This window comes from Poecile atricapillus, chromosome 19 (assembly GCF_030490865.1).
Source record: "Poecile atricapillus isolate bPoeAtr1 chromosome 19, bPoeAtr1.hap1, whole genome shotgun sequence".
Classification (NCBI taxonomy): domain Eukaryota; kingdom Metazoa; phylum Chordata; class Aves; order Passeriformes; family Paridae; genus Poecile; species Poecile atricapillus.
In genome coordinates, this window is record NC_081267.1 from 409217 (window position 1) to 432554 (window position 23338).

The 23338-nt window shown below is 46.5% G+C and overlaps 1 protein-coding gene across 1 annotated transcript; it reads right to left on the reverse strand.

Moving 5' to 3' along the window:
• DCAF11 (DDB1 and CUL4 associated factor 11) lies at positions 1-22890 on the reverse strand (the record flags this gene model as incomplete). The annotated part of the gene is made up of 13 exons (XM_058853141.1): positions 1-12; positions 2577-2654; positions 3559-3665; positions 5041-5187; positions 7653-7806; positions 10573-10749; positions 12475-12601; positions 15499-15553; positions 16723-16869; positions 20328-20428; positions 21134-21186; positions 21727-21824; positions 22737-22890. Coding segments are annotated over 13 exons (1410 nt in total), but the record flags the coding sequence as incomplete, so codon positions are not given.
• Between the last annotated feature and the right edge of the window lie 448 nt (positions 22891-23338).

Genomic DNA, 23338 nt, shown 5'->3' on the forward strand with positions numbered 1-23338 from the left:
TCACACCCGGATCTATGGGGCAGACCCAGATCAATGGGTCACACCCGGATCTATAGGGCAGGGAGGGATCTATGGGTCAGATATGATCCATGGGTCACATCCGAATCTATGGGGCAGACTCGCATCTATGGGTCACACCCAGATCTATGGGGCAGAAATGGATCCGTGAGTCAGACCCGGATCTATGGGTCACACCCGGATCTATGGGGCAGACCCAGATCTATGGGTCAGGGACAGATCTATGGGTCACATTCAGATCTATGGGGCAGAACTCAATCTATGGGTAACACAGATCTATGGGTCAGAACTGATCTACGGGACAGATCCCAATCTATGGGGCAGGGACAGATCTACGGGTCACACTCAGATCTATGGGGCAGGGACAGATGTATGGGGCAGGCCCTGATCTATGGGTCACACCCGGATCTATGGGTCAGACCCAGATCTATGGGGCAGATCTGATCTATGGGGCAGAGTTGATCTATGGGTCACACCCGGATCTGTGGGGCGGATCCCAATCTATGGGTCACACCCAAATCTATGGGTCAGGGACAGATCTATGGGTCATACTCGGATCTATGGGTCAGACCCTGATCTATGGGGCAGAGCCCAATCTAAGGGTCACACCCAGATCTATGGGGCAGACCCGGACCTATGGGGCAGATCCCAAATCTATGGGGCAGAACTGATCTATGTGTCACACCCAGATCTATGGGGCAGAACTGATCAATGGGTCACACCCGAATCTATGGGGCAGGGATGGATCCATGAGTCACATCTGGATCTATGGGTCAGTACTGATCTATGGGGCAGGGACGGATCTATGGGTCACACCCGGATCTATGGGTCACACTCGGATCTATGGGTCAGACCCAAATCTATGGGGCAGATCCAGATCTATGGGTCAGACCCTGATCTATGGGGCAGACCCAAATCTATGAGGCAGAACTGATCTATGGGTCACACCCGAATCTATGGGGCAGAACTCAATCCATGGGTCAGACCCTGATCTATGGGGCAGAGCCCAATCTATGGGTCACACCTGGATCTATGGGTCACACCCAGATCTATGGGTCAGACCTTGATCTATGGGGCAGAGCCCAATCTATGGGTCAGATCCAGATCTATGGGTCACACTCAGATCTATGGGTCAGAACTGAACTATGGGGCAGGAAAAGATCTATGGGTCACACCCAAATCTATGGGGCAGGGATGGATCTATGGGGCAGGCCCTGATCTATGCGTCACACTCAGATCTATCGGTCAGAACTGATCTATGGGTCACACCCAAATCTATGGGTCACACTCAGATCTATGGGGCAGAACTGACCCATGGGTCACACTCGGATCTATGGGTCAGACCCTGATCTATGGGGCACACCCCAAATCTATGGGGCAGACTCAGATCTATGGGTCACACCCGGATCTATGGGTCACACCCAAATCTATGGGGCAGACCCTGATCTATGGGTCAGACCCAAATCTATGGGTCACATCCGGATCTATGGGGCAGACCCGGATCTATGGGTCACACCCAGATCTATGGGGCAGACCCAGATCTATGGGTCACACCTGGATCTATGGGTCAGACCCTGATCTATGGGTCACATCCAGATCTATGGGTCAGACCCTGATCTATGGGGCAGAACTGATCTATGGGGCACACCCCAATCTATGGGGCAGGGATGGATCTATGGGTCAGACCCAGATCTATGGGGCAGAACTGATCTATGGGTCACACCCGGATCTATGGGTCAGACCCAGATCTATGGGGCAGACCCAAATCTATGGGGCAGACCCAGATCTATGGGTCACATCCGGATCTATGGGGCAGACCCGGATCTATGGGTCACACCCAGATCTATGGGGCAGAGCCAGATCTATGGGTCACACCCAAATCTATGGGTCACACCCAAATCTATGGGGCAGGGATGGATCCATGGGTCACATCTGGATCTATGGGTCAGAACTGATCTATGGGTGACACCCAGATCTATGGGGCAGAATTGATCTATGGGTCAGACCCAGATCTATGGGGCAGACCCAGATCTATGGGGCAGAATTGATCTATGGGTCAGACCCAGATCTATGGGGCAGACCCGGATCTATAGGGCAGGGATGGATCTATGGGGCAGGGATGGATCTATGGGGCAGAACTGATCTATGGGTCACACCCGGATCTATGGGGCAGACCCAGCTCTATGGGTCGCACCCGGATCTATGGGGCAGAACTGATCTATGGGGCAGACCCTGATCTATGGGGCAGACTCGGATCTATGGGTCACACCCAAATCTATGGGGCACACCCTGATCTATGGGTCAGACCCAGATCTATGGGGCAGAACTGATCTATGGGTCACACCCAGATCTATGGGTCACACTCGGATCTATGGGGCAGACCCGGATCTATGGGTCAGAACTGATCTATGGGGCAGACCCAGATCTATGGGTCACACCCTCCCCTCCCCTCCCCCCCAGCACAGTGGGCGTGGCCACACCACACGTCAATCATTTATTGCCGGCCGTGTCCCGCCCCTCCCCCTCCTCCTGCCCCTCCCCCTCCCCCCCGAGGCCCCTCCCCCTCCCCCTCCCCCTCCGTCGTCGTCGTCGTCGTCGTCGTCGCGATAATCCCAGAGCCGGACGGTGCCGTCCCACTGCGGGGGAGGGGCCACGTCAGGCCACGCCCCCTTCCGGGTCAGGCCACGCCCACTCATTTAAATATGCAAATTGAGCCAAGCCACGCCCCCTTCTGGGTCAGACCACGCCCCTCCCCTTTAGAAACCCCGCCCATTCATTTAAATATGCAAATTGAGCCAAGCCACGCCCTTTCCGGGTCAGGCCACGCCCCTTCCCTTTATAAACCCCGCCCCCTTTAGCCCCTCACACTCATTTAAATATGCAAATTGAGCCAAGCCACGCCCACTTCCCATTTAACCCCCTTAAATCCCTCCTACTCATTTAAATATGCAAATTGAGCTAAGCCCCACCCACTTCTCATCTAAGCCCCCTTTAGCCCCTCCCACCCATTTAAATATGCAAATTAAGCTAAGCCACGCCCACCTCTATTTTAAATCCTTGCCCTTTAAGCCCTGCCCTTTAAGCCCATCCCACTCATTTAAATATGCAAATTAAGCTTATCCACGCCCACTTCCTCATCTAAGCCCTTCTCCTTTAGCCCCTCCCACTCATTTAAATATGCAAATGTAGCCAAGCCAAGCCCACTTCCGGTTTGACCCCAATTCCCGCCATTTTTAAAGCCCCGCCCCCTTTGGATTTCCCACAATTTTTAAAGCCCCGCCCCCTTTGGATTTCCCGCCATTTTTGAAGCCCCGCCCCCTTTGGTTTTCCCGCCATTTTGAAGCCCCGCCCCCTTTGGTTTCCCCGCCATTTTAAGCCCCGCCCCCTTTTGTTTTCCCGCCATTTTGAAGCCCCGCCCCCTTTGGTTTCCCCGCCATTTTAAGCCCCGCCCCCTTTTGTTTTCCCGCCATTTTGAAGCCCCGCCCCCTTTGGTTTTCCCGCCATTTTGAAGCCCCGCCCCCTTTTTGAAGCCCCGCCCACCGAAGCGCTGGCGAGCCACGCCCCCTCGGGGCTCCAGCTGACGTCACGCACGCAGGCGCTGTGATTGGTCAGGCGGCGCAGGGCCCGCCCACTGGTGACGTCATAGACTGAGGGGGGGAAAAAGGGGCGGGGCCAAAGGTCCCAGTTTAAACCAGTTCAAACCAGTAAAGCCCCAAAAACGCCGTTTTTAACCCGTTTTTAACCATTTTTAACCGGGTTTTTTTCCTCCCAGTATAAACCAGTATAAACCAGTAACCCCACCCCATTTCCCGCCATTTTCCGCCATCTTGTTTCCCATTTTCCGCCATTTTGTTTCCACATTTTTCCCCCATTTTTCCCCGTTTTCTCCCCATTTCCCCCTCCCAGTACAAACCAGTATAAACCAGTAACCCCAACCCCCATTTCCCGCCATTTTCCGCCATCTTGTTTCCCATTTTCCGCCATCTTGTTTCCACATTTTTCCCCCATTTTTTCCCGTTTTTCCCCCGTTTCTCCCCATTTCTCCCCCTCCCAGTCCCTCCCAGTACAAACCAGTATAAACCAGTAACCCCAACCCCCATTTCCCGCCATTTTCCGCCATCTTGTTTCCATTTCCTGCCATTTTGTTTCCCCATTTTTTTCCATTTTTTCACATTTTCTCCCCATTTCTCCCCTCCCAGTCCCCTCCCAGTATAAACCAGTACAAACCAGTAACCCCAAAGCCCCATTTCCGCCATTTTGTCCCCATTTTCCGCCATCTTGTTTCCGTTTCCCGCCATTTTGTTTCCCCATTTTTTCCCGTTTTTTCCCATTTTCTCCCCATTTCTCCCCCTCCCAGTCCCTCCCAGTACAAACCAGTATAAACCAGTAACCCCAAACCCCCATTTCCCGCCATTTTCCGCCATCTTGTTTCCATTTTCCGCCATTTTGTTTCCATTTTCCGCCATTTTGTTTCCCCATTTTTTCCCATTTTTTCCCCATTTCTCCCCTCCCAGTCCCTCCCAGTATAAACCAGTAACCCCACCCCCCATTTCCGCCATTTTCCGCCATCTTGTTTCCCATTTTCCGCCATTTTGTTTTTCCATTTTTTCCCCATTTTTTCCCATTTTTTCCCATTTTCTCCCCATTTCTCCCCCTCCCAGTCCCCTCCCAGTATAAACCAGGCCAAACCAGTAACCCCAACCCCCATTTCCCGCCATTTTCCGCCATCTTGTTTCCCATTTTCCGCCATCTTGTTTCCCCATTTTTTCCCCAGTTTTTCCCATTTTTTTCCCATTTTTTCCCATTTTCTCCCCATTTCTCCCCTCCCAGTCCCCTCCCAGTATAAACCAGTATAAACCAGTAACCCCAAACCCCCATTTCCGCCATTTTGTCCCCATTTTCCGCCATCTTGTTTCCGTTTTTAACCCTTTTTTCCGCCATTTTTTCACCGTTTTTTCCCGTTTTTTCCCCATTTCCCCCCTCCCAGTATAAACCAGTATAAACCAGTATAACCCAGTTTACCCAGCACGGCTCCCTCGGCGCTCCCGGCCGCCAGGGCGGGGGCGAATCCGGGCGGGGCCAGGCGGCAGCGCAGGAGCGTGTGCAGCACCACGTGACCGCGGAACGTCAGCAGCGACGCGTCGCCCGGAAGGGGCGTGGCCCGGCGGGCTGGAGGGGGCGGGGACAGAGCTCAGGAGGGGTTGGAAGCAAAATTGGAGGAAATTGACCCAAAATTGAGTGAAATTGAGCCAAAATTGAGCAAAATCGACCCAAAATTGAGCAAAATTGAATAAAATTGACCCAAAATTGAGCAAAATTGACCCAAAATTGAGCAAAATTGAATCAAATTGACCCAAAATAGACTCAAATTGACCCAAAATTGAGCAAAATGGACCCAAATTTACCCAAAACTGACACAAATTGACCCAAATTGACCCAAATTGACCCAAAATTGAGCAAAATTGAGTGAAATTGACCCAAAATTGACTCAAATTGAGCAAAATTGACCCAAATTTGACCAAAATTGACCCAAAATTGAGCAAAATTCAACCAAAATTGAGAGAAACTCAAAACTGAGCAAAATGAACCCAAATTGAGTGAAATTGACTCAAATTGACCCAAAATTGACCCAAATTGACCCGAATTCACCCAAAATTGATCCAAATTCACCCAAAGTTGACCCAAATTGACCCAAAATTGAGCAAAATTGACCCAAAATTGAGCAAAAAGGACCCAAATTTACCCAAAATTGACTCAAATTGACCCAAATTGACCCAAATTTGACCCAAAATTGACCCAAAATTGAGCAAAATTGACCCAAAATTGAGCAAAATTGACCCAAATTCACCCAAATTGAGAAAAACTCAAAATTGAGCAAAATGAACCCAAATTGAGCGAAATTGACCCAAAATTGAACAAAATGGACCTAAATTTACCCAAAATCGACTCAAATTGAGCAAAATTAACCCAAATTTACCCAAAATTGACCCAAATTCACCCATAGTTGACCGAAATTGACCCAAAATTCACCCAAATCGAGAAAAACTCAAAATTGAGCAAAATGAACCCAAATTGAGCGAAATTGACCCAAATTGACCCAAAATTGAGCAAAATTGACTCAAATTAACCCAAAATTGACTCAAATTGACCCAAATTGTCCCAAAATTTACCCAAAACTGAGCAAAATTCAACCAAAATAGAGAGAAACTCAAAATTGAGCAAAATGAACCCAAATTGAGTCAAATTGACCCAAAATTGACCAAAATTCACCAAAATTGAGCGGAATTGACGCAAATTTACCCAAAATTGAGCAAAATCCAACCAAAATTGAGAAAAATTAACCCAAATTTACCCAAACTTGACTCAAATTGACCCAAATTTGACCCAAAATTGACCCAAAATTGAGCAAAATTCAACCAAAATTGAGAGAAATTGACCCAAATTGACTCAAATTGACCCAAATTGACCCAAATTGACTCAAACTGACCCAAATTTGACCCAAAATTGAGCAAAATTCACCCAAAATTGACCCAAAATGAACCAAAATTGACTCAAATTGACAAAATTCACCCAAAATTGACCCAAATTGACCCCAAATTGACCAAAATTGATCAAAATTGACCCAAAATTGGCCAAAATTGACCAAAATTGAGAGAAATTCACCCAAAATTCACCCAAATTGAGAGACTCAAAATTGAGCAAAATTAACCCAAATTGACCCAAAATTGAGCAAAATTCACCCAAAATTTACCCCAAATTGAGTGAAATTGACTCAAATTGAGAAATTCAACCAAAATTGATCAAAATTGACCCAAAATTGACCCAAATTGACTCAAATTGACTCAAATTGAGCAAAATGGACCCAAATTGAGAAAAATTCACTCAAAATAGACCCAAAATTGAATGAAATTGACTCAAAATGGCCCAAAATTGCGGGAAATTCACCCAAAATCACCCAAAATTGAGAAAAACTCAAAATTGAGGAAAATTGACCCAAAATTCACCCAAAATTGACCAAAATTGAGCAAAATTCACCCAAAATTGAGAAAAATTCAAAATTGACCCAAAATTGACCCAAATTGACCCAAAATGACCCAAAATTCACCCAAAATTGACCCAAATCAGCCCAAAATCCACTTCCAGCGTCTCCCAGTATAAACCAGTATAAACCAGTAACCCCAACCCCCATTTCCCGCCATTTTCCGCCATTTTGTTTCCATTTTCCGCCATTTTGTTTTCCCATTTTTTCACCGTTTTTCCCCATTTTTTCCCATTTTCTCCCCATTTTTCCCCCTCCCAGTCCCTCCCAGTATAAACCAGTATAAACCAGTAACCCCAACCCCCATTTCCGCCATTTTGTCCCCATTTTCCGCCATTTTGTTTCCCCATTTTTAACATTTTTTCCCATTTTTTCACCGTTTTTTCACCATTTCTCCCCATTTTCCCCCTCCCAGTCCCCTCCCAGTATAAACCAGTACAAACCAGTAACCCCAACCCCCATTTCCGCCATTTTGTTTCCATTTTTAACCCTTTTTTCCCCATTTTTTCACCGTTTTTTCCCGACTTTCCCCCGTTTCTCCCCATTTCTCCCCCTCCCAGTCCCCTCCCAGTATAAACCAGTATAAACCAGTCACCGTTCCGGGGCGCTCTCTGCCACCGGTAGTCCCAGCTCTGCCGCGCCACCGCTCTCCGCGCCGCCGCCAGCGCCGCCGCGCCCGAGGGGCGCCGCAAATCCCAGAGCTTGGCCGACTGGTCCTTGGAGTTGGAGACCACGTAACGGCCGTCCCCCTGCCAGTAAAAACCAGTATAAACCAGTATAAACCAGTATAAACCAGTTTGACATTTTTCCCCATTTTTTCCCCATTTTTTTCCCATTTTTTTTTGCATTTTTTCCCATTTTTTTCCCATTTTTTTCCCAATTTTTCCAAATTTTTCCCCATTTTCAGCCCTCCCAGTTTGGTCTCCCGGCACCACTCAAGGAGGAAATCCCAGTTCAAACCAGTTCAAACCAGTATAAACCAGTATAAACCAGTTTGACATTTTTCCCATTTTTTTCGGATTTTTTTTTGCATTTTTTTTTGCATTTTTTTGGATTTTTTTCCCATTTTTTTCCCATTTTTTTCCCATTTTTCCCCATTTTCAGCCCTCCCAGTTTGGTCTCCTGGCACAACTCATGGAGGAAATCCCAGTTCAAACCAGTTCAAACCAGTATAAACCAGTATAAACCAGTTTGACTTTTTTCCCCATTTTTTTCGGATTTTTTTTGGATTTTTTTTTGATTTTTTTTTGGATTTTTTTGGATTTTTTTTGCATTTTTTTGGATTTTTTCCCGATTTTTCCCCATTTTCAGCCCTCCCAGTTTGGTCTCCTGGCACCACTCAAGGAGGAAATCCCAGTTCAAACCAGTATAAACCAGTATAAACCAGTTTGACATTTTTCCCCATTTTTTTTGGATTTTTTTGGATTTTTTTAAGATTTTTTTTGCATTTTTTTTTACATTTTTTTCCCATTTTTTCCCATTTTTCCCCATTTTCAGCCCTCCCAGTTTGGTCTCCTGGCACAATTCATGGAGGAAATCCCAGTTCAAACCAGTTCAAACCAGTATAAACCAGTTTGACATTTTCCCCCCTTTTTTCCCTTTTTTTTTTGCATTTTTTTCCAATTTTTTTTCCATTTTTTATTGATTTTTTTCCCATTTTTAACCCTTTTTTCCCCATTTTTTCCCCATTTCCCCCATTTTTAACCCTTTTTTCCCATTTTTTCCCCATTTTTTCCCCATTTCCCCCCATTTTTTCCCCCTCCCAGTCCCTCCCAGTATAAACCAGTATAAACCAGTAACCCCAAACCCCATTTCCCCCATTTTTTCCCCATTTCCCCCATTTTTAACCCTTTTTTCCCATTTTTTCCCCATTTTTCCCCCTCCCAGTCCCTCCCAGTATAAACCAGTATAAACCAGTACAAACCAGTAACCCCAAACTCCCATTTCCCCATTTCCCCCAATTTTTAACTCTTTTTTAACCCATTTTTAACCATTTTTTCCCATTTTTTCACCATTTTTCCCCATTTTTCCCCCTCCTAGTCTCTCCCAGTATAAACCAGTACAAACCAGTAAAAACCAGTAATCCCAAACCCCATTTCCCCCATTTTTTCCCCATTTTCCGCCATTTTGTCCCCATTTTTTCCCCGATTTCCGCCATTTTTTCACCGTTTTTCCCCATTTTTCCCCCTCCCAGTCCCTCCCAGTATAAACCAGTATAAACCAGTATAAACCAGTAACCCCAAACCCCATTTCCCACCATTTTCCCCCATTTTTAACCCTTTCTTTGCCATTTTTCACACATTTTTTCCCATTTTTTCACCATTTTTCCCCTCCCAGTACAAACCAGTACAAACCAGTACAAACCAGTAACCCAAATCCCCCTTTCCCCCATTTTTCCCCATTTTCCCCCATTTTTAACCCATTTTTCCCCATTTTCCCCCATTTTTTCCCCCTTTCTCCCAATTTTTCCCCTCCCAGTCCCTCCCAGTATAAACCAGTATAAACCAGTAACCCCAAACCCCATTTCCCACCATTTTCCCCCATTTTTAACCCTTTCTTTGCCACTTTTTCCCCATTTTTTCCCCATTTCTCCCCATTTTTCCCCTCCCAGTATAAACCAGTACAAACCAGTAACCCCAAACCCCCATTTCCCCCATTTTTTCCCCATTTCCCCCATTTTTAACCCTTTCTTTACCATTTTTCACACATTTTTTCCCATTTTTTCAACATTTTTCCCCTCCCAGTCCCTCCCAATATAAACCAGTATAAACCAGTATAAACCAGTAACCCCAAACCCCATTTCCGCCATTTTGTCTCCATTTTCCGCCATTTTGTCCCCATTTTTTCCCCGATTTCCGCCATTTTTTCACCGTTTCCCCCTATTTTTTCACCCTCCCAGTCTCTCCCAGTATAAACCAGTATAAACCAGTAACCCCAAACCCCATTTCCCCCATTTTTAACCCTTTCTTCCCCATTTTTAACCCTTTTTTCCCATTTTTTCACCATTTCTCCCCATTTTTCCCCTCCCAGTATAAACCAGTATAAACCAGTAACCCCAAACCCCATTTCCCCCATTTTTCCCCATTTTTAACCCATTTTTAACCCTTTCTTTGCCATTTTTCCCCCATTTTTCCACCATTTCCCCCCATTTTTTCACCCTCCCAGTCCCTCCCAGTATAAACCAGTATAAACCAGTATAAACCAGTACAAACCAGTAACCCCAAACCCCATTTCCCCCATTTTTTCCCCATTTTTAACCCATTTTTAACCCTTTCTTTGCCATTTTTCCCCCATTTTTCCACCATTTCCCCCCATTTTTTCACCCTCCCAGTCCCTCCCAGTATAAACCAGTATAAACCAGTAACCCCAAACCCCATTTCCCCCATTTTTAACCCTTTCTTCCCCATTTTTAACCCTTTCTTTGCCAATTTTCCCCCATTTTTCCACCGTTTTTTCCCGTTTTTTCACCCTCCCAGTCCCTCCCAGTCCAAACCAGTATAAACCAGTAACCCCACCCTGGCGTGGAGGAAGGTCAGCCCGTCGCGGTGTCCGGCCAGAGTGACCGCCGGCCCCTCGGGCAGGCAGCGCCGGTCCCAGGCCCGCGCCACGCCGTCGTCGCCGCCCGACAGCAGCAGCTGGCCCGAGGCGTCGGCCACGGCCACCGCGTTGACGTCGTCCTCGTGGGCGGGGACCTGCGGGGGGAAAGGGACTGGTTTGTACTGGTTTATACTGGGAGGGGACTGGGAGGGGGAAAAATGGGGAGAAATGGGGAAAAAATGGCGGAAATCGGGGAAAAAATGGGGACAAGATGGCGGAAATGGAAACAAAATGGCGGAAATGGGGACAAAATGGCGGAAATGGGGGTTTGGGGTTACTGGTTTATACTGGTTTATACTGGGAGGGACGGGGAGGGGAAAAATGGGGAAAAAATGGTGAAAAAATGGAAATAAAAAATGGTGAAGAAATGGGGACAAAATGGTGGAAATGGAAACAAAATGGCGGAAATTGGCGGGAAATGGGGTTTGGGGTTACTGGTTTGTTCTGGTTTATACTGGGAGGGACTGGGAGGGACTGGGAGGGGGAAAATGGGGAAAAAATGGTGAAAAAATGGAAATAAAAAATGGTGAAAAAATGGGGAAAAAATGGTGGAAAACGGCGAGAAATGGGGTTTGGGGTTACTGGTTTATACTGGTTTGTACTGGTTTATACTGGGAGGGACTGGGAGGGGGAAAAATGGGGAGAAAGGGGGAAAATGGCGGAAAAAGGGTTAAAAATGGGGACAAAATGGCGGAAAATGGAAACAAAATGGCGGAAATGGGGGTTTGGGGTTACTGGTTTGTACTGGTTTGTACTGGTTTATACTGGGAGGGGGAAATGGGGAAAAACCGGGGAAAAACGGTGAAAAAACGGCAGAAAAAGGGTTAAAAATGGGGACAAAATGGCGAAAAATGGAAACAAAATGGCGGAAAATGGGGAAAAAATGGCGGAAATGGGGGTTGGGGGTTACTGGTTTGTACTGGTTTGTACTGGGAGGGGGAAAATGGGGAAAAAATGGAGAAAAAATGGAAATAAAAAATGGTGAAGAAATGGGGACAAAATGGCGGAAAATGGAAACAAAATGGCGGAAATTGGCGGGAAATGGGGGTTGGGGTTACTGGTTTATACTGGTTTATACTGGGAGAAGGGAAATGGGAGGATATGGGGAAAAACGGTGAAAAAACTGTGAAAAAATGGGGAAAAAATGGGAAAAAAAGGGAAAAAAAGGGAAAAAATGGCACAAACTGATCCAAACTGGTTTATACTGGTTTGAACTGGTTTGAACTGGTTTGAACTGGTTTGAACTGGTTTAGACTGGGATTTCTTTCCTGAGCAGTGTTGGGAGATCAAACTGGGATGAACTGGGAGCACTGGGAATGGGAAAAAATGGGAAAAAATGGGAAAAAATGGGAAAAAATGGGGAAAAATGGCTCAAACTGGTCCAAACTGGTTTATATTGGTTTGAACTGGTTTGAACTGGTTTAGACTGGGATTTCCTCCCTGGGCTGTGCCGGGAGATCAAACTGGGATGAACTGGGAGCACTGGGAATGGGAAAAAATGGGAAAAAATGGGAAAAAATGGGAAAAAATGGGAAAAAATGGGAAAAAATGGGAAAAAATGGCACAAACCGGTCCAAACTGGTCCAAACTGGTTTATACTGGTTTGAACTGGTTTGGACTGGTTTAAACTGGGATTTCCTCCCTGAGCTGTGTTGGGAGATCAAACTGGGATGAACTGGGAGCACTGGGAATGGGAAAAAATGGGAAAAAAAGGGAAAAAAAGGGAAAAAATGGGAAAAAACGGGAAAAAATGGCTCAAACTGGTCCAAACCGGTTTATACTGGTTTGAACTGGTTTGGACTGGTTTGAACCGCTCTCACCCTCAGGACGCGCTCCTGCGCCTGCCGGTCGTAGACGTAGAGGCAGCCGTCGTTGGCCCCGCCCACCACGTCCCGCCCGTCCGGCCCGACAGCCAATGAGAAGACGGCGAAGCGGCGTTCTTCCGGTCTGGGGAGGGGGCGGGGCTTGGTGAGGGGCGGGGACACGCCCACTTTGCCATATTTGGTTATAACGGGGTTTAAGCCACGCCCACTTTGCCATATTTGGTCATAAGGGTGGTTAAGCCACGCCCACTTTGCCATATTTGGTTATAAGGGGGTTTAAGCCACGCCCACTTTGCCATATTTGGTTATAAGGGGGATTAAGCCACGCCCACTTTTCCATATTTGGTCATGAGGGGTTTAAGCCACGCCCACTTTGCCATATTTGGTTATAAGGGGGGTTAAGCCACGCCCACTTTGCCATATTTGGTTATAAGGGGGTTTAAGCCACACCCATTTCTCCATATTTAAGTTTAATGGGGCTTAAGCCACGCCCACTTTGCCATATTTGGTTATAAGGGGGTTTAAGCCACGCCCACTTTGCCATATTTGGTTGTAAGGGGGATTAAGCCACGCCCACTTTGCCATATTTGGTTATAATAAAGTTTAGGCCACGCCCACTTTGCCATATTTGGTTATAAGAAGGTTTAAGCCACGCCCACTTTGCCATATTTGGTCATAAGGGGGATTAAGCCACGCCCACTTTGCCATATTTGGGTCTAAGGGGGTTTAAGCCACGCCCACTTTGCCATATTTGGTTGTAACGGGGTTTAAGCCACGCCCACTTTGCCATATTTGGTCATAAGGGGGGTTTAAGCCACGCCCACTTTGCCATATTTGGCTAAAAGGTGGTTTAAGCCACGCCCACTTTGCCATATTTGGTCATAAGGGGGGTTAAGCCACGCCCACTTTGCCATATCTGGTTATAAGGGGGATTTAAGCCACGCCCACTTTCCCATATTTGGGACTAAGGGGGTTTAAGCCACGCCCACTTTGCCATATTTGGATATAACGGGGTTTAAGCCACGCCCACTTTGCCATATTTGGTCATAACGGGGTTTAAGCCACACCCACGTTGCCATATTTGGTCATAAGGGGGTTTAAGCCACGCCCACTTTGCCTTTTATGGTCATAATGGGGTTTAAGCCACGCCCACTTTGCCATATTTGGTCATAAGGGGGTTTAAGCCACGCCCACTTTGCCATATTTGGTTATAACGGGGTTTAAGCCACGCCCACTTTGCCATATTTGGTCATAAGGGGGTTTAAGCCACGCCCACTTTGCCATATTTGGTCATAAGGGGGTTTAAGCCACGCCCACTTTGCCATATTTGGTTGTAACGGGGTTTAAGCCACGCCCACTTTGCCATATTTGGTCATAAGGGGGTTTAAGCCACGCCCACTTTGCCTTTTATGGTTATAATAAAGTTTAAGCCACGCCCACTTTGCCATATTTGGTTATAAGGGGGATTAAGCCACGCCCACTTTGCCTTATATGGATATAAGGGGGATTAAGCCACGCCCACTTTGCCATATTTGGTTGTAACGGGGTTTAAGCCACGCCCACTTTGCCATATTTGGTCATAAGGGGGGTTTAAGCCACGCCCACTTTGCCATATTTGGTTATAACGGGGTTTAAGCCACGCCCACTTTGCCATATTTGGTTATAAGGGGGTTTAAGCCACGCCCACTTTGCCATATTTGGTCATAACGGGGGTTAAGCCACGCCCACTTTGCCATATTTGGTTATAAGGGGGTTTAAGCCACGCCCCCTTTGCCATATTTGGTCATAACGGGGTTTAAGCCACGCCCACTTTGCCATATTTGGTTATAATGGGGTTTAAGCCACGCCCATTTCCCCATATAAGGTTATAATGGGGTTTAAGCCACGCCCACTTTGCCATATTTGGGTCTAATGGGGCTTAAGCCACGCCCACTTTGCCATATTTGGTTATAAGGGGGTTTAAGCCACGCCCACTTTGCCATATTTGGTCATAAGGGGGTTTAAGCCACACCCACTTTGCCTTTTATGGTCATAACAGGGTTTAAGCCACGCCCACAAATTTTAATCCCGCCCCAATCTGAGCCACACCCCCAATATGCAAATTAGGCCCCAAACACAGTAAAAATGCAAATGAGGAGGAGAACCACGCCCCATAATATGCAAATTAGCCATAAGCCACGCCCCCTTTATGAAGCCCAACACAGAGCCTTACGGGAAACAAAGCCACGCCCCCAAATATGCAAATTAGAGCCTTAATTATCAAATGACGCCCCAAATATGCAAATAAGATTCCGAACCACTCCCAAAAATGCAAATTAGGAGCAAAACCACGCCATTAAAATGCAAATTAACTACAAGCCACACCCACAAGCACAATCCGGATAAAAGCCACGCCCCCGAATATGCAAATTAGAGCCCAAACACAATAAAAATGCAAATTAGGCGCAGAACCATGCCCATAATATGCAAATTAACCACAAGCCACGCCCCAAAGTATGCAAATTAGAGCCTTAAACCCCAAGCCACGCCCCCAAATATGCAAATTAGAGCCTTAAACCTCCAGACCACGCCCCCAAATATGCAAATTAGAGCCTTAACCCCCCCAAGCCACGCCCCAAATATGCAAATTAGAGCCTTAAGTCTCAAACCACGCCCCCAAAAATGCAAAACAGAGCCAAAACCCCAAACCACGCCCCCAAATATGCAAATCAGAGCCTTAAACATCCCTAGCCACGCCCCAAACATGCAAACTAGAGCCTAATAACCCAGACCACGCCCCCAAATATGCAAATTAGAGCCTTAAACCCCAAACCACGCCCCCAAATATGCAAATAAGAGCCTTAACCCAAAGCCACGCCCCCAAATATTCAAATTAGAGCCTTAAACCCAAAGCCACGCCCCAAATATGCAAATTAGAGCTTTGACCCCTAAACCACGCCCCCAAATATGCAAATTAGCGCCTTAAACCCCCCCAAGCCACGCCCCCAAATATGCAAATTATGCAAATGATGCAAATCCCACCTGAGCTCCAGGGCCGTGTGGGCGTCGCCGTCGCCGTCGAGGTCAAAGACGTGAACTGGGGAAAGGGGGCGGGGCCAGGTCAGTCCAGACCAGTATGGACCAGTATAAACCAGTATAGACCAGTATAGACCAGTATAAACCAGCATAAACCAGTATAAACCAGTCCAGACCAGTATAAACCAGTATAGACCAGTATAAACCAGTATAAACCAGTATAAACCAGTCCAGACCAGTATAAACCAGTATAGACCAGTATAAACCAGTATAGACCAGTATAGACCAGTATAAACCAGTATAGACCAGTATAAACCAGTATGGACCAGTATAAACCAGTATAAACCAGTATAAACCAGTATAAACCAGTATAGACCAGTATAAACCAGTATAGACCAGTATAGACCAGTATAGACCAGTATGGACCAGTATAAACCAGTAACCCCCATTTCCGCCATTTTGTTTCCATTTCCCACCATTTTGTTACCAATTTTTTCCCATTTTTTCCCGTTTTTCCCCCATTTTCCCCCCTCCCAGTCCCTCCCAGTATAAACCAGTATAAACCAGTATAAACCATTAACCCCAACCCCCATTTCCCGCCATTTTGTCCCCATTTTCCGCCATCTTGTTTCCCCATTTTTAACTCTTTTTTCCCCATTTTTTCCCCGTTTTTTCCCATTTTTTCACCATTTCTCCCCCTCCCAGTCCCCTCCCAGTCCCTCCCAGTATAAACCAGTACAAACCAGTAACCCCAACCCCCATTTCCCGCCATCTTGTTCCCATTGTCCGCCATTTTGTTTCCGTTTCCCGCCATTTTGTTTCCCCATTTTTTCCCATTTTTTCCCCATTTCTCCCCCTCCCAGTCCCCTCCCAGTATAAACCAGTACAAACCAGTACAAACCAGTACAAACCAGTAACCCTAAACCCCATTTCCCCCATTTTTAACCCTTTCTTTCCCATTTTTAACCCTTTCTTTGCCATATTTTCCCCATTTTTTCCCCGTTTTTTCCCCATTTCTCCCCATTTCTCCCCCTCCCAGTATAAACCAGTATAAACCAGTAACCCCAAACCCCCATTTCCGCCATTTTTAACCCTTTCTTTGCCATATTTTCGCCATTTTTTCACCGTTTTTTCCCGTTTTTTCCCCATTTTTTCCCGTTTTCTCCCCATTTCTCCCCCTCCCAGTCCCTCCCAGTCCCCTCCCAGTCCAAACCAGTATAACCCAGTTACCGGCCGAGGCCCAGGAGCAGTAGAGCGCCTGCCGGCCGTCGGGGCTGAAGGCCACGTCCAGGATGCTCCAGCCCACCTGGCGCCCCCTGCTGGCCCGGAGGAGCCGCAGCCCCTCCCCCGACACCTCGAACAGACGCAGGGTGTGGTCTGGGGGGGGGAGGGGAGGGGAAATTTGGGTGAAATTCGGGGGATTTTGGGAAAATTCGGGGATTTTGGGGAATTTTTGGGGAATTTTTGAGGAAAATTCAGGGATTTTTGGGTGGAATTTGGGAATTTTGGGGTGAAAATCGGGGAAAAAAATTGGGATTTTTTGGGTGGAATTTGGGAATTTTGGGGGGAATTGGGTGAAATTCAGGGGATTTTGGGAAATGCGGGGATTTTTGGGGGGTTTTGGGGGGATTTGAGTGAAATTCAGAGGATTTTGGGAAAATTCGGGAATTTTGGGAATTTTTGGGAATTTTTGAGGAAAATTCAGGGATTTTTGGGGGGAATTTGGGGAATTTTTGGGAATTTTTGGGGAAATTCGGGATTTTTTGAGAATTTTTGAGAAAATTTGGGTGAAATTTGGGGATTTTGGGGGGATTTTGGGAAAATTCGGGGATTTTGGGGGGATTTGGGTGAAAATTGGGGAAAAAATTGGGATTTTGTGGGAAAATTTGAATTTTTAAGACTTCTTGGGGATTTGGGTGAAATTTGGGAGATTTTGGGAAAATTCGGGGATTTTGGGGGTTTTGGGTGAAATTCGGGGATTTTTGGGAATTTTTGGGAATTTTCGAGGAAAATTCGGGGAGTTTTGGGGGGGATTTTTGGGAATTCTTGGGAATTTTTGGGGGAATTTGGGTGAAATTCGAGGGATTTTGGGAAAATTCGGGGATTTTTGGGTGAAAATTGGGGAAAAAAATTGGGATTTTTTTGGGTGAAATTTGGGGATTTTTGGGAATTTTTGGGCATTTTTGAGGAAAATTTGGGGATTTTTGGGGGGAATATGGGGAATTTTTGGGAATTTTTGGGGAATTTGGGTGAAATTCAGGGGATTTTGGGAAAATTCGGGGATTTTTGGGGGTTTTGGGTGAAATTTGGGAATTTTTGGGAATTTTTGGGAATTTTCGAGGGAAATTCGGGGATTTTTGGGGGGAATTTGGGGATTTTGGGGAATTTTTGGGGGGATTTGGGTGAAATTTGGGGGATTTTGGGAAAATTAGGGGATTTTGGGGGCATTTGGGTGAAAATTGGGGAAAAAATTGGGATTTTTGGGGAAAATTTGGGGAATTTTTGAGAATTTTTGGGGATTTGTGTGAAATTTGGGTATTTTGGGAATTTTTGGGTGATAATTTGGGAAAAATTCAGGATTTTTGGGGGATTTTAGGGTGAAATTTGGGGATTTTTGGGAATTTTGGGGAATTTTTGGGGGAATTTGGGTGAAATTCGGGAATTTTTGTGAATTTTTGGGTGAAAATTGGGGAAAAATTTGGGATTTTGGGGGGATTTGGGTGAAATTCGGGGGATTTTGGGAAAATTCGGGGATTTTTGGGTGAAATTTGGGAATTTTTGGGTGAAAATCGGGGAAAAAAATTGGGATTTTTGGGTGGAATTTGGGGAATTTTTGGGAATTTTCGAGGAAAATTCAGGGATTTTTGGGGGGAATTTGGGGAATTTTTGGGGAATTTTTGGGGGAATTTGGGTGAAATTCGGGGGATTTGGGAAAATTCGGGGATTTTGGGGTGATTTGGGTGAAAATCGGGGAAAAATTTGGGATTTTTTTAGGTGAAATTTGGGAATTTTGGGGGGAATTGGGTGAAATTCGGGATATTTTGGGAAAATGCGGGGATTTTTGGGGGGTTTTGGGGGGATTTGAGTGAAATTCGGAGGATTTTGGGAAAATTCGGGGATTTTGGGGAGTTTTTGGGGAATTTTTGAGGAAAATTTGGGGATTTTTGGGGGGAATTTGGGGAATTTTTGGGAATTTTTGGGGAATTTGGGTGAAATTCAGGGGATTTTGGGAAAATTCGGGGATTTTTGGGGGTTTTGGGTGAAATTTGGGAATTTTTTAGAATTTTTGGGGATTTTCGAGGAAAATTCAGAGATTTTTGGGGGGAATTTGGGGAATTCTTGGGAATTTTTGGGGAATTTGGGTGAAATTCGGGGGATTTTGGGAAAATTCGGGGATTTTGGGTGAAATTTGGGGATTTTTGGGTGAAAATCGGGGAAAAAAATTGGGATTTTTTGGGTGGAATTTGGGGATTTTTGGGGATTTTTGGGGGGAATTGGGGAAATTCGAGGGATTTTGGGAAAATTCGGGGATTTTGGGGGGATTTGGGTGAAAATTGGGGAAAAAATTGGGATTTTTGGGGAAAATTTGGGGAATTTTTGAGAATTTTTGGGGATTTGGGTGAAATTTGGGAGATATTGGGAAAAATTTGGGGATTTTTGGGTATTTTTGAGGGGATTTGGGTGAAATTTGGGGATTTTGGGGGGAATTTGGGTGAAATTCAGGGGATTTTGGGAATTTTTGGGAAAAATTCGGGATTTTAGGGAAAAATTTGGGAATTTTTGGGAATTTTTGGGGATTTGGGTGAAATTTGTGGATTTTGGGGGAAATTTGGGGAATTTTTGGGGAAATTTGGGGATTTTTGGGAATTTCTGGGAATTTTTGGGTGAAAATTGGGGAAAAATTTGGGATTTTGGGGGGATTTGGGTGAAATTTGAGGGATTTTGGGAAAATTCGGGGATTTTTGGGTGAAATTTGGGAATTTTTGGGTAAAAATCGGGGAAAAAAATTGGGATTTTTTGGGGAAATTTTGGGGAATTTTTGGGAATTTTTGGGAATTTTTGAGGAAAATTCGGGGATTTTTGGGGGGAATTTGGCAAATTTTTGGGAATTTTTGGGGGAATTTGGGTGAAATTCGGGGGATTTTGGGAAAAATTCGGGAATTTTTGGGTTTTTTGGGTGAAATTTGGGAATTTTTGAGAATTTTTGGGAATTTTCGAGGAAAATTCAGGGATTTTTGGGGGGAATTTGGGGAATTTTTGGGAATTTTGGGGGAATTTGGGGGATTTTGGGAAAATTTGGGAATATTTGGGAATTTTTTGGGATTTGGGTGAAATTTGGGGATTTTGGGGGAAATTTGGGGAATTTTTGGGGGAATTTGGGTGAAATTTGGGAATTTTTGTGAATTTTTGGATGATAATTGGGGGAAAATTCAGGATTTTTGGGGGATTTGGGTGAAATTTGGGTGATTTTGGGAAAATCTGGGGATTTTGGGAAATTTTGGGAATTTTCGGGGAAAAATTTGGGATTTTAGGGGGAAATTTGGGGATATTGGGGAAATTTTGGGATTTTTTTGGGATTTTGGGGGGAAATCTGGGAATTTGGTTGAAAATCCCCAATTTTTACGGAATTTTCCAGAAATTTCCAGGATTTTCCAGAAATTCCAGGAATTCCATCCACCCCAACCACCCAAAACCCCCAAAAAACCAAATCTAAACCCCAAAAAACCCCAAAATTCCCATTTTTTCCCTGATTTTTCCCGGAATTTTCCGGAATTTTCCGGAATTTTCCGGAACTTTCCGGGGTTTTCCGGAACTTTCCGGGAATTCCCGCCCACCCTGCGAGGCCGTCAGGAATTTCCGGCCGCATTCCGAGAAGATTCCGCAGAAAACCTTCTGGGGGTGGGGCTCCAGCGCCGCCTCGTGATTGGGCAGGAAGCTGAGGAGAAACCAGTATGGACCAGTATGGACCAGTATAAACCAGTATAGACCAGTATAAACCAGTATAGACCAGTATAGACCAGTATAAACCAGTATAAACCAGTATGAACCAGTATAGACCAGTATAGACCAGTATAAACCAGTATAGACCAGTATAAACCAGTATAAACCAGTATGGACCAGTATAGACCAGTATAAACCAGTTCAAACCAGTATAAACCAGTATAAACCAGTATAAACCAGTATGGACCAGTATAGACCAGTATAAACCAGTATAGACCAGTATAGACCAGTATAAACCAGTATAAACCAGATAAACCAGTCCAAACCAGTCCAAACCAGTCCAAACCAGTCCAAACCAGTATAAACCAGTTCAGACCAGTCCAAACCAGTTCAAAACCAGTTCAAACCAGTTCAAACCAGTCCAAACCAGTCCAAACCAGTATAAACCAGTATAAACCAACCCAAACTGGTTTAAACCGGTTTAAAACCAGTTCAAACCAGTCCGAACCAGTATAAACCAATTCAAACCAATCCAAACTGGTTCAAACCAGTCCGAACCAGTTCAAAACCAGTATAAACCAGTATAAACCAACCCAAACCAGTACAAACCAGTACAAACCAGTATAAACCAGTATAAACCAGTATAAACCAACCCAAACCAGTACAAACCAGTACAAACCAGTATAAACCAGTCACTTACTGGGAGCTCAGCTGGGATCTCTCCTGCCGGGAGAAGCTCCGCCCCCATTCGCGCTGGGAAGGGGGAGGGGCGGGGTCAGTCCCAGTCCAAACCAGTTCAAACCAGTTCAAACCAGTTCAAACCAGTATAAACCAGTATAAACCAGTAACCCGAACTTCCCCCCATTTCTCCCCCATTTTTAACCCTTTTTTTCCCGTTTTTTCACCGTTTTTTCCCTCCTTTCCCCCCTCCCAGTCCCTCCCAGTATAAACCAGTATAAACCAGTAACCCCAACCCCCATTTCCCGCCATTTTTCCACCATTTTGTTTCCATTTCCCGCCATTTTGTTTCCGTTTTTTTCCCATTTTTTCCCCATTTTCCCCCTCCCAGTCCCTCCCAGTATAAACCAGTATAAACCAGTAACCCCAACCTCCCTTTTAACCCTTTCTTAACCCTTTTTTTCCCCATTTTTTTCCCGTTTTTTTTCTCCCTCCCAGTCCAAACCAGTATAAACCAGTCTAACCCAGTCCAAACCAGTTAAAACCAGTATAAACCACTCCAAACAAGTCCAAACCAGTATAAACCAGTATAAACCAGTATAAACCAGTGGGAACCTGCCGCAGCAGCCGGGTCAGGTTGGGCTCCGCCCCTGCCCCTCCCCCCAGCTCCGCCCGCAGCTCCTGGAGGGCGGGGCCGGGTGGGGGAGGGGCGGCTGAAACAGAAAAGGGGGGGGAGGGGCCGTGAGTGAAGCCCCGCCCACCTCGGACTAAGCCCCGCCCCCTCCCCTTTTAAGCCCCTCCCCCTTTTAAGCCCCTCCCCCTCCCTTTAAGCCCCTCCCCCTTTTAAACCCCTCCCCCTCCCTTTAAGCCCCTCCCCCTTTTAAGCCCCTCCCCCTCCCATTTAAGCCCCGCCCCTTTCAAAGCCCCTCCCCCTTTAAGCCCCTCCCCCTTTAAGCCCCTCCCCCTTTAGCTCCGCCCCCTCTGTTTAAGCCCCGCCCCTTTTGTTGAAGCCCTTCCCCTCCCTTTTAAGCCCCGCCCACTTTAAGCCCCGCCCCTCCCCTTTAAGCCCCGCCCCCTTAAGCCCCTCCCCTTAAAGCCTCGCCCCCCGGGTTTAAGCCCCGCCCCTCCCCTTTAAGCCCCGCCCCCTCCCCTTTAAGCCCCGCCCCCTCCCCTTTAAGCCCCCCCCGGGTTTAAGCCCCTCCCCCTCCCATTCAAACCCCGCCCCCCGGGTTTAAGCCCCGCCCCTCCCCTTTAAGCCCCGCCCCCGGGTTTAAGCCCCCCCTCCCCTTTAAGCCCCTCCCTCACCCCTTTAAGCCCCTCCCCTTCAAGCCCCGCCCCCTCCCCTTTAAGCCCCGCCCCCCGGGTTTAAGCCCCGCCCCTCCCAGGCAAGCCTTGCCACGAGTTTAAGCCCCGCCCCCCAGGTTTAAGCCCCGCCCCCTCCCATTCAAGCCCCGCCCCCTCCCATTCAAGCCCCGCCCCCTCCCCTTTAAGCCCCGCCCCCTCCCATTCAAGCCCCGCCCCTCCCCTTTAAGCCCCGCCCCTCCCCTTTAAGCCCCGCCTCTCCTTTAAGCCCCTCACCCTCCCATTCAAGCCCCGCCCCCTGGGTTTAGGCCCCGCCCCCTCACCCGCGGGCTCCTCCTGGGCCCCTCCCCCATCTCCTTCCTCTTCCTCCTCCTCCTCTTCCGCTTCCGGTTCCGGTTCCGGGTCGGACTCGGAGCCCTCGGAGTCCGGGGGGGGCTCCCGGAGCCGCCCCCCGCCGGGCCCTGGAAAGTTCCGGAAAATTCCCCCAAAAATCCCGGAAAATTCCCAAAAATTCCCCAGAAAATTCCCCGGAAATTCCCAAAAAAATTCCTGGAAAATTCCCCCCAAAAATTCCCAGAAAATTCCCCAAAAAATCCCCAAAATTCCCCAAAAATTCCTCGAAAGTTCCCCCAAAAATTCCCAAAAATTCACCCCAAAATTCCCCAAAAATTTCCCCAAAAAATTCCCCAAAATTCCCTGAAATTCACCCCAAATTCCCTCAAAATTCCCTCAAAATTCCTCAAAAAATTCCCTAAAAATGCTCAAAAAATTCCCAAAAATTCCCCCAAAATTCCCCAAAAAATTCCCCAAAAATTCCCCAAAAATTTCCCCAGAAAATTCCCCAAAATTCCCAAAAAATTCCCCCAAAATTCCCCAAAAATTCCCAAAAAATCCCCTGAAAATTCCGCAAAAAATCCCCCAAAAT